The sequence below is a fragment of the Hydractinia symbiolongicarpus genome, chromosome 3 (assembly GCF_029227915.1).
Source record: "Hydractinia symbiolongicarpus strain clone_291-10 chromosome 3, HSymV2.1, whole genome shotgun sequence".
Taxonomy (NCBI): domain Eukaryota; kingdom Metazoa; phylum Cnidaria; class Hydrozoa; order Anthoathecata; family Hydractiniidae; genus Hydractinia; species Hydractinia symbiolongicarpus.
In genome coordinates, this window is record NC_079877.1 from 21,849,433 (window position 1) to 21,868,145 (window position 18,713).

The 18,713-nt window shown below is 37.4% G+C and overlaps 2 protein-coding genes across 2 annotated transcripts; both read right to left on the reverse strand.

Annotated features, from left to right (window-relative positions):
* Positions 1-1,842: 1,842 nt before the first annotated feature.
* On the reverse strand, positions 1,843-3,135 carry LOC130636942 (uncharacterized). The gene is made up of 2 exons (XM_057446792.1): positions 2,211-3,135; positions 1,843-2,123 (listed from the first exon to the last, which is right to left on the reverse strand). Exons 1-2 carry the CDS (start codon positions 3,133-3,135, stop codon positions 1,843-1,845), a joined length of 1,206 nt encoding a protein of 401 aa, XP_057302775.1.
* A 14,393-nt stretch (positions 3,136-17,528) lies between these two features.
* Positions 17,529-18,646, reverse strand: LOC130636198 (orexin receptor type 2-like). The gene has a single exon (XM_057445839.1). The coding sequence runs from the start codon at positions 18,644-18,646 to the stop codon at positions 17,591-17,593; it is 1,056 nt and encodes a 351-aa protein (XP_057301822.1). The 3' UTR covers positions 17,529-17,590.
* Positions 18,647-18,713: the final 67 nt, after the last annotated feature.

The following is an 18,713-nucleotide window of genomic DNA, read 5'->3' on the forward strand; positions in this document are numbered from 1 at the left end:
GATCATTAGGACAGACATGAATCCGAAAAAATACATGGTGTTCCTCTGATACCTTAACCTCTCCAGTGCATCCCTTAGCTCTTCATCAAGAGCCTCTATACTTCGTTCTAAATGCGGGATGCGATCAAGCTCTTCGTGACAGGCTTTCAACTGATTTTCTAATATTCTGATGTATGACATTTCTAGAACAGGCAAGACCTGGCGTGCTCAAGCCTAATATACAAACAGGCATGTTTGGATTTTTTCAACTGGGCCTTGATCGACTCCAGGTCATCAATCATGTTTGTCTCTTCATCAGCTTGAGGTCTGACTTCTCATGCGGATACCATAGAAACAACTGCTTTTTTTGTCGTCTTAAATTCTTCGGCAGCGCCGTATAACTCTGAGTCAAGAGCCATAGTGAGTGCCTTCGATGTCTACCAGATATTGCCAACTCGAGCAAGGGCTGTCGTCGCTTATCCAGGCTCTGGTCCGCGATCAAATCGTCAACTACGAAGAGCGTGTTTTCACCAGCCAACAGCGACGACAATTTTTTGATCCATTCGAACAGTTGGTCCTTCGGGTCAATTAGGAATACGTATGGGTCCTTTCAAGGCTTACCAAGCATCGCGTAAGCGAAAGTGAACCCAAGGTCCACGACACTTTCGTAAACCATGTCTATAATCTCATTCTGTTGAGGGGTAACATTTGAACTCATCGCATATGAAAAATATCAATATCTGCCTTAGGCTCCTGCCTCACGCTTGGTTGCTGAACCGCTGGTGCAGGCTGCTGGTTAACCGCGGATTTTCTACGGAGAAAATAGTAGACCCCTACGCAAACTATTATAGCGGCCAGGCCTCCAGCACCATATATATATACCTGACTTTCTTGGGAACTACTTTTGCCCATGTTCTTCTGAAAGTCGGCCTTGTTCTTGCGATTCCATTCAGCAAGTCTCTTGCCAGCAGCAACACGACCCTCGTTCTTCTTGGTAATTACTTGATTAGGTTTTTCACTCATTTGTTATAACCTTGTTTCCATTGTTTTTCTCCTCTATTTCCTTATCTTCAGGGGACTTTGACAGCTGGGTATGGTTTATTGTATGGGCAGCTACCAACAAAGGCGCGAGGAATCGACCAAAGGCTGTGTAAACCAATATACCAAGATCAGTCATGCTCTCCCTGATAATAGGATCGTTTTCTAAGTCATGACGGAGGGCTTCAGAACTATCGAGCGGTATAAGGTTACCGACAGCTTTGCTATATACCCCAAGGGCGTGAGTTGACAATGCCTTTGCAGTTTTTTCTCCTTTCTCATGGAGGTCACGTTCAACGAATTCAGCGTGTATTTTCTTGATGGATTCGGGTGATGCTTTGTCCAAAAAAGCCTCGGTATGTTTTTTTCCTAAGAGGTGTGGCTTTGACTTACAAATATCTTTGAGAGCTTGACGTTTGTCTAATTTTTGATCAAGCGCTTCTGCTGGTGTATCGACAACATCGTCGAATATTTCTGCTAAGTTGTGAGCCACATTTATTAAACATCTATATTTCAAATAACCGATAATGATCACGATGTATGGGAGCAATATAGCGATAAATTGCAATAACTCCATTTTTTTTATTTCTCTTTCAACCGGTAGTGGCCTCGGGCTAATGTGGTGAATTGATCTGCCTGAACGATCCTTCATCAGCTCTATTAAGCGCGATTTTTGTGACTTCTTGCGTGTATAGATTATGGCCTTTGTTCTGTATGCAGCGCCAACTCTTGGAAATATCGATGCCTTCCTTCAGACATTGCTCATAGTCCTCGAAAGTGATACATTTTTTGGTCACGGCTCTCTTGACACCTTTTGCTTTGCGATCACCCCACCTCTTTTGTGAGACTCCTGTATGCAAAAGCCTTCGGTCTCAATGTGATGAATGAAGTCATGATCTTACCGCCTAGCTCATCCTTTATCAAGCCTACTACCTTCTTGTTTTTGCCGATGTGGAGAGGTCTATTATTATCTTTGCTATAGGCACTCGTATCGAAGCGTGTCTTTACATCATCAGCAATATCCCGATAGAAGTCCTCTGTTCGAATGTGGTACACGAACGAGTCCGTGCCGTGTAACAGAGTTTGAGCTTGCTGCCGTACTTTGGCTGCATGTAGTCGTAGTGGAACTCATACATGACGGTTTTTGATTGATCCAAGATAGCTTGACCACACGGGCTTATTCATCTTAATACCCGTCCTACCCATCTCAATACCCATAAGATTCTTACCGAAACAAGTGCCGCTCTTGAAATTTGGTTGCATGGTCAGCTTCGTATATGCGGCTTTATTCGTGGCTAGCTTGATGTTGCGGTGATTGCGTATATTATCCATGGTTTTTCCAAAGACCAAGAGATTCATAAACTTATAAGAACCCTTCTCGAACTCGTTTTTGGCGGCCGTTGTAAGCCTCGTGTTATGATCTATATAGTCCCGGAGCCATGCACTATGTTGAAATTGGATAGCGCGGTGGACTTTTTTCAATACGAGGCCATGCTTAATAGCTTGATGAAGAGCCGATATATGAACTACATACTTACGCTTGTGTTCGAGATTTGGTATGAGCTTTTCAACTCTGTGAATCATCTTGCGCTTCGGTAGGAAGGGAAGCTCGTTGTGTTTGTCGTGGAGCTCCTTCGGGTAATCAATATCGACCTCCAGGAGGTACCCATGCTTGTTATCAGATACCAGCTTCTCAATCTTCTTTTCATTGATTATCTCCACATTTGATATCCATTTGAAACCATGGGCTGGGAGCTTTTCCATCATTGCATAGCCATATAAATTGTTAGCATCCAAATATTGAAGATATGACGATTCTTCATTAGGATCATACTGATCAGCCATATATTTGTTATTCGCCTTGGCATATCGGTGTACAGCCTGGGTGATTCCACCTCTAATTCCCTCTTCAAACATCAGTAACATATCAGGATCCGTAAGGAGCTCCAGCCTTACACCCGTATACTTCAACGCTGCCTTCCATGCTAAGCCGGGTGCGGAATAAAAATGAGCGGCATCGAGCGCATAATTAGCGTGGCATACTTCGCGGAAATTTTGAAAGATGTCGGCAAGTAGTAGAACATCCGTCATTAAATACGCATCGTGGTATTCGCCCATGGTAGTCTCTGGAGCCTTCGGAGTGATGAAATTCTATACCTTCTGGGCATGAGCATAGTCATGATGGCTTATTCCCTTAATATTTAAATTGCTATAGAAGGCCTCTCTAGGTGGAAGCTCACTCTCTTTAAATCGTCGCCAGCCATCAATATACTCGTAGGGATAGACGCCTTTTCGAAGCATGAGCCGGAATAACTCTTCATCGCTAAAGTAGTATCTCATGGCTGGTGTATTGGCCTTCACTCGATCCTTGTCTAACTGCTTCGTGGTACTAGAGTCGCAATTTTTGCACCAAAATCTTGATACATACTCATCGTCAATGTTCTTAAATTCCAAGCATGTATCTGCGCACTGTTGACATTTCATAGCTGCCGTGTTCATACCAATAAGATTGAATGCCAATTTCTCCAATAAAGAGGACATGAATCGACAGCTGTCTCTTTTATACTTGAGGTTGCAGGTATTGTGGGCTGCTTCTCGAAACAGCCCTGTGTAATGACAATGATCCTGTTCTTTTCTATTTTTATCGTTGAATGGCTTCATGCATATATGGCAGGTATCCGCAGCATCATATTCATTCTTCTGATGCTCAGTCAATGGCAGCATAGGCTTCTGGGGAAACAGCGAGTAAAGCCTTTTTACCTCGTCTTCCAGGTGTTGAACGAATAACTTTACGCATCCCTCACCCCTGCACTTGTATAGCGGATCAGGGGCCTCTCCATAAGCAAAGGTACTGTAGGTACACCAGCCGCATGGTTCATGTTTGTTCAGCCTCTTAGTTTTTGTATCCTGAGCATTCTCTTTCATCGGGATCAGTAGGCTTTCAAAGTCTGCGTATATGACGAAGGGTACTTTGAATTGCTGCTGACCATCTTAGTAGTATAGCCATTTTTCTTTCTCGTTGGGCATCGTGATCTTTACCGCCTAGTTGTCTTTGCAGTAGGTATAATGATTATCGCGGGATTCCGTTGTCTGAAATCCCTGTAAGCAACTCATACAAAAGTGCATCTTCCTAGTATTCCTAGATATCTCGCTACCTAATAATCGAGAAATATTTTTGATGGTTACGTAATGATTCCTCTTCTCATCGGTAAGCAGTCTCTCTTTCATTAAATGTTGATCGTCGCAAGATATTAAAGCTCCTTCCCGTCGCATACAATACGTTCACCGCGATGTCAGGATTGTTTCTTTCAAATTTTTTGATGTCTTTGATGGATCTTGGAAATTCAATGCCTTGCCAGTTATACCGCTCCGCATATGGCCGGAGCTTGCTAATCCTCTGATGATTTGTACAAATCTCTTCGTGATGTATGGCGGCGATAATCGCATATTTGAAACAATCCTCATCATCATTTATAGGATTTATGATCGCTTTTTTCATCGAGATCCATTTTGGTGTTTCGATATATGATGAGCCTCTCGTTAACTTCAATTTATGAAAGTCTATATCCATGTTATTGATTCTACCGATACTAAAGTCACTTTTCGGTAAAGCGGGATTTTCCATATGCGTTCTAATTTGAGCAAAAATCGTATCCAGCGATTCATCCACGATGGTTCCTTTAAATATTGATGTCATATTGCTGTGAAAAACCTTGTCTACTTCAATAAACTCGTTGGTGCCATCGATTGGTTTTTTCCACAAAATCTATAGGGAGCACTGTACCTTTGCAGAGCCCATTTCCTCCACCTGGTTCTCGATCAAATTTTTCACATGTGATAGTATCATACCAAGATATCCATCAATATCTGTTCCATCTATGCCAGCTATACGATAACTCTTGAATGTCTTGTGTAATGCATGCTTTTGTTCCTGGGGCGTAAAATCTTGCTTCGGTTGCTCTGAAGCATGATCCTCCTTTGCTTCTTCCTCGACCTCGCCAACTAGTGTCTTTTTGGCACCTTCATATAGTGAAAGTATTCGTGTTTTTATCGATTTAAATGTTTCCTGCACAGGTCTTTTAATACTCTCCGGTATATAACCAGTAATCAGATCTGACCACTATCGCAGCTTACTCTTGAATATTGGACGTGTTCTTTTCAGCTCCTGACGTTCAAACTCCTTCATTTCCTCGAATGTGGGTACATGTGACTCTATCTTACTCCTAATGGGACGAGTCTTTGCCATCTCTTGCCTTTCAAAAATATCCATCACGTCTGGTGTGAATGGGGTAGGAGTGGGTTCTAATAAAGCAACAAGGTCTACTTTGCGTAGCCTGTAGTATCCATGTAGACCCCGCGACTTAGCAATAGCTCTTAATTCTATAACAGTCTTATCCATTTATTATATAATTTTTTGATTCCAACCAACAATTTTTTCCAGCACTGTCATGATAATTTTTACTCATCTCTATAATAATACGCCAGTTCCGTGTGTCTGTAACAGGCAAAGTGGATATGTTCATTTTCCTTTAATCTTACCGAAATTTTCTTTGAAGTAACCAAAAAATGCATGTCTAATATGTTAAATTTTTTGACGTTACGGCGCGACGTCAATAACACTACTTTAACGTCAAAATCCAATATTAAATTAATGAAGCCGTTACAGTGCACTTAAAACTTTGAGGCCAAATAACTTGGAAACGAGGTGGTGACGTCAATGATATTTCACCGAGTGGGTAACTAGGGACCACCTGGGACCAATTTGGGTAAGTTTGCCAAACCTGGGTTCTCGAGTCCGTTTCGGAATGGATGGGTTGATGACGTCATCACAAACCCTACAAACCCCAATATCTCTGCAACCGTTTGTCAAAAGTTCATGTTCCTATACATTTTCTTGATCAGCATTTCAAGATCTATACGATGAATTCAACGGGTATACAAATTTATAAAAAAATATTTCGCTCTTGATAGGGCCATTGCTAACGTCAGCAAAATTTTTAAACCCTTCCTTAATCTCATTAACCGCTCATACCAAAAGCACATGGTCATATACATTTTCTTGATCAGCACTTTAATCTCTACACAATAGATGCAACGCGAAAACAAAATTCTAAATTTTTAATGCATAGGTTGCTGACGTCATTAAAATGTTTATCCTGCCTCAGTGGATTTTTCCACTGGCCTTATCGACTAGTCTCTATAATAATACGCTAATTCCGTGTGTCTGTCTGTCACTTTTGCCAAGTGGATTACATTCTTCAAAATTTTCTTTAACAAATTCTATAAAACATCGCCTATAAAATTGTTCTGTAATTTACCAAACTTTACCGATAAAATAGTATTGACGTCAAAGGAAAGTTAATTAAGATTAGTGAAGCCATTACAATGCACTTAAAACTTTGAGGCCAAATAACTTGGAAACGAGGTGGTGACGTCAATGTTTTTTCACTGCGTGGGTAACTAGGGACAACCTGGGACCAATTTGGGTAAGTTTTCCAAACCTGGGTCCCCGAATCCGTTTCGGAATGGACGGTTTGATGACGTCATCAAAAAACCTTTAAACCTTGATATCTCTGCAACCGTTTGTCAAAGATACATGATCATATACATTTTCTTGATCAGCATTTCAAGATATATACGATGAAGGCAACAGGTATACAAATTTCTAAAAAAATATATTTATTTTGTATTTGCACTGCAACTAAAACAACCTATTTTTCCATTGTCCTTCTGCCTAAGTGGATTACTCCACGGGATTTATCGACTAGTATTCTGTATAATAGCATATAGAGCATATATGCTATTGTGCATGCGTTGATGACGTCATGTATTTATGGTATATATTATTATGTGTTGGTATTTAATGTATGTATATATCATTTAATATTAGTATATGTTGGTTATTGGCATTTATATATCATTTTATATTATTTTGTGTTGGTGACTTGCATTATATATCATTTCATATTATTTTGTGTTGGTTATTGGCAGATGACTTATGGAATTTCCCTTTAATGTGCGTGCGCAGTGCCAGAACAGACATTTCTCTATCTCTAGAAAGAACTAATAATTTCTACTGATGCCAAGCTTCTTAGGCACTTGCCAAGTAGTAGAGCGAATCCCCTGTCTCTTTCAATTTTCTGCATGTTAGCAGCAACCTGAAAAGCACCACCTGATTTAAGATTTAAAAGGATATTGTGCTGCGAATCTGCGGATTTCTCCACAAGCGTAGAAAGAACTCCGTCTTTATGGGTTCTTTGGAGAAAATCAGTCCATTTGGTCTCTAACTCATTCTCTTTGTCAGATATTTTGTTCTCTGTAAAAATAGAAGTTTAAGAGAATAATCGAAAGCGAAAATGAAAAATACATATGATACATATGAGATATATTACATAATACATACAAAAATACATATGATATATACCTGCAAAACTTGCCATGTAGGTTTCAACCAATTACCGCTTGGTTTTCCTTTTAATCCTGTACACTTTTAATGGCTTCAAATAAGGCATAAGAAGATAACGTTTCTATCTTTCGTTATTAAAGCCTTACAATCGCCATACTTCCAGCTTGAATTTTTCTTCTTTGACGCTATATCAATTGCTTGATTCGTTTGATAAATTCACCATTGGCATAGGACTTCAATATATCTGGATGCACAAGGTCATCACGCACAGAATTAGGTATGTTTTTGTTGATTTTAATGAGGTGTTAGTGTCACCAACAAACCAGAAAAGTATCATTCGGTATGATACCGAATATTACCGGTATGATCTTCTTTCGCGTCAGCTGATGCATTCCCATCCTCAGATTTTAACCACTCTTCAATTTTGCTCTGTTCTCGTGCGTGTCCATGTTAGTTGATTGAAAGAGTGGGGAACTTTCAGAAAACGTCTACATGTAAACAGAAATTGACCTTTTTTGAGCTTCTGCCATTCCACACGGAGGAATATACCTAGGCACTAGTTTACAAATTGTACAGGGAAGTAGAAACAGATTTTGGTTAGCCAGGATTTGCGGTACCTTTGATTGTTTTCTTAAAAAAATCACGCAAAACACTATGCTCAAAGTAAGTAAGTAATAGGCTCTAAAGCATTACGAATAAAGGCTGCTAGTTGAATAGGTGTGTCCTTTGTTAGTTTTCTTAACATTATCCTTAAACGTATTAATTTCATGAACGTGATAAAAAACGCACTCTTTGATTGGCCTAATTAGGTTTAATAGCACAAAGGTGACCAAAAGGCATTTTTTTTTTTCAATATAGTGGTTTTCTTATACTTATGGTAAAAAGTTTCACTTTATTTTGTCGTAAATAATTTCTTTATTTCTTGCCAATAAAACACTCAAAAAATGCTCATTTTTTCAATCAGTACTGTAATTTTTCATACATGCACCGCATAGGGCAAAAACATTCAAAATCGGGTGGCTAAAGCCAGACAAATATTTTCGCCCGACTTTGTATAAGGCGCAACTTTGTGTGGGGCATAGAAACATATGCGTAAAAAATGCTTAAATCATGCGTAGAATTAATCTTTAATTACGTAAAAATATGTTTAAAGATCTTAGTATTTGGCATAGGGGAAGCTTTTAAAAAAACTGAGATAATGAAACAAATGCACGTTGGCACCTGAGGGCGGTCATTTTCAGCCGGTCACGTGCGAGAATTTTTTTATTTTAATTTTAATTTTTTTTTTATTAACGGTTTATTCGTAAACGAGTTTACATTGCCGTACACATATTTACAATTAAAGACAGGTCTATTTTGTAAGTTGCTCCCATATCTCTTTGTTTTTTGCTATTTCAAGTGCTTCTGTGATGTTAATGTTCAGCGTGTCTTTCAGTTTCTGATCCATCATTTTTAACCAAATTGTTTTCGGTCTTCATTTTGGTTTGTCGTAAGGTTGCATGGCGTATGTAATCGCTTGTTGTAGTGGTGTAGCTTTTTTGCATTCTAGGCACTTTCCCGACCCACTTTAATCTTCTCTTGGCTATGTTATTAGACCATTTTGTAATGTGTGTTTTAGCATACAGATTTTCATTGCTTATGGCATTAAGCCATTTTCTGTTTAGAACAAATTCCCTAATTAATTTCCTGTGAAATACGTCTATTTCTTCATTGATTGTTAATGTTATTGTCCATGTTTTTGTCCAGGAAGATAGGTTGAACGTATGTTTGTAAAGCATATATTTTTGTCATAAATGTTATTCTTTTACTATTAAAGATGTGTTTTAATTTTTTTGCGGATGTTATAGCAAGCTGATTTCTCCTATTGATGTCGTTTTTCGTATCCAATAGTGACCCTAGTAATTTGCATTTTTTCCATTTGTCGTCGCAGTTTTTGTTACTGATTTTATATTCCTCTGTTTTGTCTTCATTTATTTGCAACCATCTTAATCTTAATTTTTCTGGTAGTTCACTTTTAAATTTTTGTTTATTGCTGTAGTTTGACCTTATTTTACTGATATCATCTGCATATAGCATATTAATGTCTATGTGTTGTTTTGATGTGATTTGTAAATAGTTGTGTTCTTTTTGGCGATCGGTGATTGTATTTGTAATGTTTTGACTATTTTCATATGTGTGGTCTTGTATTGGTGGTGTATAATTATTTTTGTCTGATTCGAGTGATTTTGCTAGATGAAAGGTAAATTCATTTGCACTGGCACAATCATCTTGTGGTGCACCAGTATCGGTTAAAAAAAATATTCGCTTATGTATTGACCACATTTTGTTGCTAATTTCACATTTAAGAGAATCTGAACAAGAGGTAATTCGTGTTTATTGATAACGGTGTCAAGGTCCTTTATTAACATTTGATAGTTTATGCTGTCAAATGCCTTGTTTATTTTTAGGAGAATAAGATATACAGTTTCGTGTTTTGATGTTATTGTGTGAGTGCTTTAGCGCTACCTAGTATGCTATAAACTCAAGTTTTTTGGGCCTAACCTTGTCCCCAAGGGTTGTTGCCTTTTTGACATCGAGGCCTGTAGCAAAAAATAATATAACGGTTTTATATTGTCATATAACGGTTTTGACATCAGGCAACAAACCCTTAGGACAAGAATGGTTTGGACCATGGTTGCTAATTGACGGTTACAGCAGGAAGTCATATGGTTTCAGTGTTGATGAAGTCGAATAATAGTTTTTATATAATATAATAATAATATTATTAAGGTATAGCTGGCAGCTTTTCGATAATTCCAAAAATTGTGCGAATTGATAGTCCTACATCTATGGATCCTCGCATTCAAATCATCGATGATTGACGGCCCAAATTTCCGGCTTGCAAAAAGGATTAAATGTCTTTTTCTTATGATATAGTTGATGAAGGGTCATACAACCCAGATTGTGTGTAGTTCTGTTTCTCGAATATTAATAGGAAAAAGCTTTTCTAATTTCAAAATTAATGGAACTGCCACTATTTACGAAAATCGAAAGCAGTGATGCTAATGAAAAGTTCAACACTCTTATCATTTTTTCAACACAATTGGATTTTCTGATTAATCCTTTCGAAGACCTTGGTGATAAAAAATTACATCAATAAAAAATCTTAAGTTGATATAAGAAGTTGATATAACAAATACACCAATTACCAACCTCGTCCCCAGGGCATCTTGTACCTTTTCTGACGTCCAGGACGGCGATTATGTTTACCAGTCATCATTACCTCATAAACATTATAACTTCAAGGCTTAATTTTGCTTTGTTATGCAAACCAATAACAAAATATAGGATTCACGAAATACTAATTCTAACTCTGCTGTTATATAATTATCTCTTTGAAAATTCTTTGAACCCGTGTGAGCTTATTTTTAAGTAAAAGTAAAGCTATTTTTAGTGAATGTACGATGGCCCTCAGGTGTCACTTCTCTTCTTCGCTTTTTCATAACTTCTCTTCTGCATTTTGTGAATTCCCGTCACCAGTTTAGTGATTCTATTCAGTTAGACACCTATGACTTTTAGTCAAGTTCCGCTTATGACCTCGAGATTAAGTGGTTATTTATTCTTATTTATACCACGAGGTCAGCTGGTGTGAAAAACCGAAAGCACGAGGACAGCTTGAAATAGTAACATGAAAAAAAATTGTTATTGTGAAAAATTTGACGGTATCGAAAAAGATTGTGACACTCATCGGCCACGATGTTGGCCGAGAAGTGTCATCAGTTGCGTTTCAAGTTTTAAAATTAAAATCATTTAAAATTTTGTTTTTACTTTGAAATCAAATTTGACGGTACCGAAAAAATTGTGACACTAATCGGCCACGATGTTGGCCGACAAATGTCATCAGTTGCGTTATAGAATATATTTCACTTTACATTTTTACTTCTCGAATTCATTTCATGCGTTGACACTCCGCGGCCACCATACTAATGTATTTAAGAATATCTCTTTAGAACTGTTCAGAAAACACTGTTCAATTAGCAGATGTGAAACGCGTAGTTGCTAAGGAGGATATATTTGACATCCTGCACAGGGTACATTACTTGCAGATGAATCATTCAGGATACCTTAATACATTTAACAAGGTATGGTTGGCAATTCTGCTTACCTTTAAAATGCTTAATATGAACTTAAACAATAATCAAAGATTTTTTTTTCCAGTTGAAAACTGAATACGTAAACTTGCCTCGATCTGCTGTTCAGAAGTTCGTTCAACTTTGTAGTACATGTACATTGAAACATCACCAAAATATTGTTGCACCTTTGAAACCGATAATTTCGAAAGGGTTTCTACAACGTATTCAGATATGGATGACTCTGTAGACAATATTTTTGATCAAAAACCATATGTATCATGTGTTGTAACATATTATTAAATATAATTTCATTTCATTTTAGATCGATTTAATTGACATGTCAACATCAGCAGATGGTAGTTTCAAATGGATTGGTCATGTTGTTGACCATTTTAGTAAATTTCATGTTCTTTTTCCAATGGAGAAAAAAGAAGCGTCTGAAGTTGCTTCCAATATGGTAGTTCATGTCTTTACGTATTTTGGCCTCCCATACATAATCCATTCAGACAGAGGAAAGGAATTTGTGAACGAAATTATAAGGAACTTAGTGGAGCAATGGCCAGGCAGTTGCAATTTGATAAATGGCAAAGCACGATCTCCATGGGTGCAAAGATTAGTTGAAAGAACTAATGCCTGTGTCAAGGATATGATATCATGCAAACATTTAGTCAACTTGGTTTGACATTTAGTCAACTTGATTTGACATTTAGTCAACTTGGTTTGACATATAGTCAACACGGTTTGACATTTAGTCAACTTGGTTTGACATTTAGTCAACTTGGTTTGACATTTAGTCAACTTGGCTTGGCATTTAGTCAACTCGGTTTGACATTTAGTCAACTTGGCTTGACATTTAGTCAACTTGGTTTGACATTTAGTCAACTTGGTTTGACATTCAGTTAACTTGGTTTGACAATAAGTCAACTTGGTTTGGCACTTAGACAACTTAGTTTAACATTCAGTCAACTTGGTTTGACATTTATGTCATTATACTGTGACTTGATAGTTGTTCTTTTTCTTAGATTCACTAAATACTCATCGCGAGCTACAAAAAAACGTCCATTTGCAGTGACTTTTGGGCAACTCCCTAACACCATGGAAATCACCAATCAATTCGGTCGATAGTGTATTACAGGAAGAGGATATCTCTGACTTTCTAGAAGAAATAGATGATTTGGATCAGGCAGATAATGAAATAATACATGTTGATAATGACGGCGATGGTGATAATGAATATAGCGCTTCTACAGTTCCTCCTGTTCCTATGCCAAGACCTGTTCCACGAAAAGAAAAAGCACCGATGAAAAAACCGGTACCTTCCCCACGGAAAGTAACAACACTGGTAAAAATACCAGTGCCTGATCCCAGAGTGCGAAAGCACTCAGAGGCACAAAAAACAGACTTCTCCACAGATAGTGACATCGACTTTTTACCAGAGTTTATTTTGGGTGAAAATTCTCAGAAATCATCAGAAGGTAGTCCTCCAAAGAAAATGAAACTTGAAACGCTTCTGGAAGAAGCAAAACAGTGGGATGAACAAGTTAAACCTATGCCCCAGAGTGTTTCTTCTAACGATGAAGCAGACGATGCAGAAAGCGATAGAAGTGACACTGATAATAATACAATAAGTGATCAATCCAGACCTGAAGAAAGTTAACGTTGACTTTGAGGAACTGAAATCCTATGTGAAGGATAATATTTATCAGATTCTTAGCCTACCGTATGAGAAAGATAGCTTGCGGGATGATGTCGAATTACACGATTACTTGTTGCTGTATGACCAGGAAAGTGAAGTTTTAAGGTTTTGTATTTAAGGTTTTGTATTTATCAGGTAAAGCATTGATGGCATTTCTTGAGTTTTAAGAAACTGGAAAGAGCATTATAGAAGAGTTAGAAACATCAACACGTAGAAAGGAGAACCGCAATGAAGTACGCAATACCGCAATGAAGCAACGCAATAAGAATGAAAAAACAGTTCTCAAAGAAAAAGCGGATTGTTGTTTGGACATTTGAAGTAGGTGTAAATGTTGCTGTGAAAGTCCCTAAAATTGATAGGGCATCTGAAATCTGAAATTGTTTCGTACCTTGGGAAAGTTGTGATTTTAAGTGAAAATGAGGAGATTTCATTACGCGAAGCCGCAAGACGTGATTCGATAAACCAGGAGTCAATAACGTTTTGTAATTGCAAAAAAAATGTGTGTAAAAAAAATGAAAAAAAATGTCACTCCAGATGTCACCAGGGGAAGAAATGTGGAAACTCGGTTTTAAGTGAAGAAAAAAATAATGCATCGGTATCGCAGAAAAAACCTCTTCCTACATTTGGTGGATCATCGGTTCGCGACAACGAAAGAGTTTATTTTTCAAATACTTGTCCAGTTGACAATTGGCTTGCTCTCATAAGCACTATAAGTAGAAGCAAAAATATTTTGTTTAACAATTTGTTGGAATACACGTCTCTGCGAAGTAAAGAATTGGCCGAAGTGTTAGAGTTAGCAGCACTTAATGATTTCACGCAAGCGAAAATAAACCTGGCAGAGATGTGTGGAATTGAGGAATCGAATGCTACGTTAGACTTTTTTGGCGACGAAACCAGCCGATTCACACGATTTCTGAAGTATCTTTTGGATTATGACATCCAGTCCAACTGCAGTAGTGAGTTTTGTCAGTCAAAGAATCTTAGTCAAGCAGCCTCAAATGAACATTGGTGACGGTGCGAGTGCATCCTTATTCACAACTGCCGTCATTGAATGATTGGTTGGATCATTTGAGGCGCCATGTATGCGACCACTGGAAAAACCATTACCCAAATGGAGATTCATCCATTGGGATAAAAATAGCTTGACGTGAGTGTTTTCGAATTATCCCTATTTTATAAATTGTCCATATTTCACCATGTGAATTTGATGTTTATTTTTAGAGGAAAAAGCAACCCGTGCTACAATGGAAAAAGATCCTATGATCCAAAAGATTTAGATGTTTCCCACTTATTTTGCCGATATCTGTGGAAAGCTTTGATGGGACAGGATTAAAAAACATTCCGCGAGAAATCATCCTTCCGGAGGGAGAAAGGTAACTAAAATTGATAGTAAATTTAACAAGTTTGCAAAAATTAATCGACTCTCCATATTTGTTTTACGCAAGTCGTTAACTATTTCAGGTATAAGGATGCTATAAATTGTTTTATTATGATCACGTTCATAGTTATTTATTTCGAATTTCAGGTATGCATGGATGGGCACTACGCGACACCGTAGAGGAAGCGTTTGAATATAGACGGCAAAGTCAAGTTTTACGATTGCTTGAAGAACGGTCCAATTACGCCAAATTGGAAGAGTTTGTTGAAAGAATTTCAGCCACAACGCACTCTTTTTGTACTTAAAATGTAAAATCCTTGTACATATATTTTAGCTTGAAAAATACCTCTTTTTACCTTTAAATGTCTCAGCAAGCACTTAACCCTATTATGAACCCAATTTAGTCTTTTACCTTATTATCCAGACTTTAATAGTTTGGGAACTTTACTAAGTACAATGGAGCGAGTTAAATTGGTGCATGGGGTCAACTTAGTTTAAAAAAATAAATAATAACTCGAAATAGTTAACTTGGTTTACTATAATGCGCGCAGGACTACTTGGTTTGAACCAACTTGACTTTTGGTCAACTTGGTTTAAAATTCAACTCGGTTTACAACATTCCCATGTACCAAGGGGTCAGCCTACTGTGACAATTAATTTTTAAACTTTCTCGGTAATCACGCCGGTACGGTTGTGCAACACGGTTTACCCGGACTAACTGCTCAGCCCGGTTTTAACAATGGACTGTTTCCTGTTTGTTTTTATTTAAACAGAATCTGCGATAAAGTTTTTTCAACAGGGTATTATCCCTATACACCGTTTAACTGCACAAAGCGGTCAGCCCGGTGTCACAATTAATCTTTTTACTTTCACAGGAATTTTTATTCCGCAATATAAAATAATGTTGAACGACTGTTGTTGCTATGGCGGGGTAACAACTCTGTTTTTATTTCAGCTATTGTTGCGGGAAAGTTATTTTTAGAAAAAAATATGTGACATTTGCAACACTGCAATGGTGTATGCGCTGCACTTGATTTACGACATACTGCATACCTGTACTAAAGCGATCCACCTGATTGTGTGACACAGTTTACGGCTCTTATGAAGCGCTCCACAGAGTGTTCAACGCCGGGTCACACCTTAGTCTATATTATAATACCCGTATACGTCTATCCGTTTGTCTGTCTGCCAAGCAAAATGGTATAAAAAAGACAGGCAAACCTGTGGATTTTTCCACCGGCTAACGACTAGTCTTATTAATTATGTAGTAAGATTATGCGTTCACACTGAACTTAATTTTGAAACGAAAGTCAACATTTTTGACTTAAAGTATTAAGTGGACAGCGGGGAAATTTGAACTTTCTCAAACTAACTTTTTAAAAAAATTAATAAACACCAAATCTTGTTCATACCCTAGTTTTCAACTCTCTCTCTTTTCTGAATATTTCCATATATTCGTTGTCAGCTTTATCATAAAGACAGGTCAGGCAGTGCTTTCTCTGCTACTATTCCTATTTTAGATTTCATCACGTACAGTGGACTCTCTATAACTCGAATCTTTCCTTAACTCGAACGATTTCGCTTACACGGTGGGAATTTCCTAGCAAACTCACACAACTCTCTATTACTTGAACCCCTATAACTTGAATCTCTCCTTAACTCGAACGTTTTTTTGGTCTCTTCGGGTATTTCCTCTCTATAACTCGAACGTCGCAACATGTATCTAGAACTTTATATGACACAAGCAGTTTTTTTGGCATTGTTTTGGTCCTGCAAATGTAAATAGAGTAGATCACTAAAGGACTTAAATCAAACTGTTGAAAAAGATGTCCTTCATGCAAGTCGTTGAGATAAAATATTTTTTTATTTTTTCAGTCTGTTCTTAGCCTACAGGGTCGAGATTTTATCCTGTACAAAGAAAGATCTCGTTCCCATTCCGTATAAGGGAGACAAATTACGCTTAATTGGTTATTTATACAAAATTTATACAAAAACTTCAAACTCTCTTTACCCGAACCTCTCTATAACTCGAACAGTTTCCGATTCTCCGTGGCTGTTCGAGGTATAGAGAGTCCACCGCACTATTATTTTCGTGTTTCGTCACTGTCGTTTTTTCTACTCGTGCAATGCTCTCATGAAAGCCAATCTCACTTTGAGCATTAGCGGAAAAAACAAAAGATGTTTTTGTTGTTGAATAAACTCATGTTAAACGCATGATTTTAATATCAAAACTTTTTTAAATTAAATGCATGCATAAACATATGTTTATTGCATGTAAAATCGTCATGCGTTCATTTTTAGCATTCCCACCTATCAACTTTACCTTTTAAAATAGCATATGTTTATCAATAAACGCATTGGTGGGAACCAGGCTTAATGCAAATTGTAATGCAAGTAGAAGGCGTTTGTAAATAACTTTGTGGCTACACGTGACAGGACTAGTAGGAACAAACTTTAAAAACCTTTGCGGCCTTTCTACTTAGCGTCGCAGCCGGAATTACCCATGCAAATGCCGGCATGTTAAAAAGACAGGGTAGCGAAATAAAGAAATCAGTTTCACTGCTTTGTCTAAATAAGTTTTTGTCTTTATAGAATTCGGAAAATAAATAGCAAGACTAAACCTAAAGTTAAGTACCTGTAACGTAACAAAACCATTACACGAAACTGCTGTAATAAAACTTGAAGACGCCGTTCAAATGTTGTCTAGGCCACGACGATTTCATAAAAATCTCGTAAAAACATTCTTAATTATGTAGAATTCGTTAAAAAAGTCACTTCCTTAATAAAGTATAATGGTGTGTGAGTAATAAAATTAATAGCTCATTAAAAATTTGAAATATTCAGAAAATAAGTGGCCTCGTTGAAAGGCGAATGAGATGCATAACCCTGATGACAGCTAAGCTGGATAAATTAGCCAAATTCATAGAAGCATATATTTCACGGAAATATAAATAGTCGTTTTACAAATATTTTTTTTTCGGTCAAATTCTACTTTGAATACTAAACGTGCTTTCTGTTCGATTCTTCGTAGTGGACAGGTCTGCGATGGTGGAAACTTGTAAACAATTGTTCAAGTCTTTTCTCTTTTTCGTTTTTCTCATCGACGAAAAATAGAGTAGGGGATTTATAATAGAATTAATAAAAGCAAGTGTAAACAGGCAATATTCTAAGTCTCTCATATTGTCCCAGTCAAGGAAAACACCAGTAGCCTTAACTATGCTGTATGTTGCTATTGGAAACCAGCAAATAATAAACACGATAACAGCTCTTAAGGCAATCTTAAAAAGGCGCAGTTCAAACTCAGACGACGAGCCTCTTGCAGTTGGACAAGAGACACGTGTTGTTATGGTATCCTTCACAGAGTCATATTTACAAACAGCATTGCCATCGTCGTGGATGGAACTCGCATAAGATCCTAAGCGTTCATGCCGCTCCTTAACATTTCTCAGTATTGAGTAGTAGGAAAAAAAGAATAAGGTTGTAGCAGGATAAACAATGACTGCGAACAACAACATTTCAAATTGATCGAACTTCTCAGAATTCAAATTGAACATTAATGCACAATATGTTACGGTAACAATTGCGATAGACAGGAGCCATACCAGAATACACATTCTGATCGTATGTCTGCTTAGTATAGTTCTATACATGGACGGCTTCTTCACTGCCAACCAGCGCATCAAAGTCATCGTCATCAGATTAAAAACAGATGCAAAGAGTGATAACCTAAGTAAATAAAACTGAATAATATCGATCCCTTTCTGCAAATCATCATTGTGGGGATAGTGAGTTGTGCGGATGTAATGCAGCACCTTCACTAAACCAATACTAAACCCGACCAAAATGTCGGATAATGTTAGGTTGAAAATAAACAATATGGAACAAGTTTTTTTCTTTAAATTACCACTGTTTGTAATAATGAACACTTCCAATACATTTAACGTGATAATCACAGCAGCCGTGAAGGGACTAATGTAAGTATATATAAATTCGTTTACAACCATTTTCAAATTCCTTATTTTTGAATTCAACAGCATTCGTTAGTCATGTTTATATGGGAAAACAATTTCACCAGGTGTGTTTTTGTAACCAAAGTAAAAAATC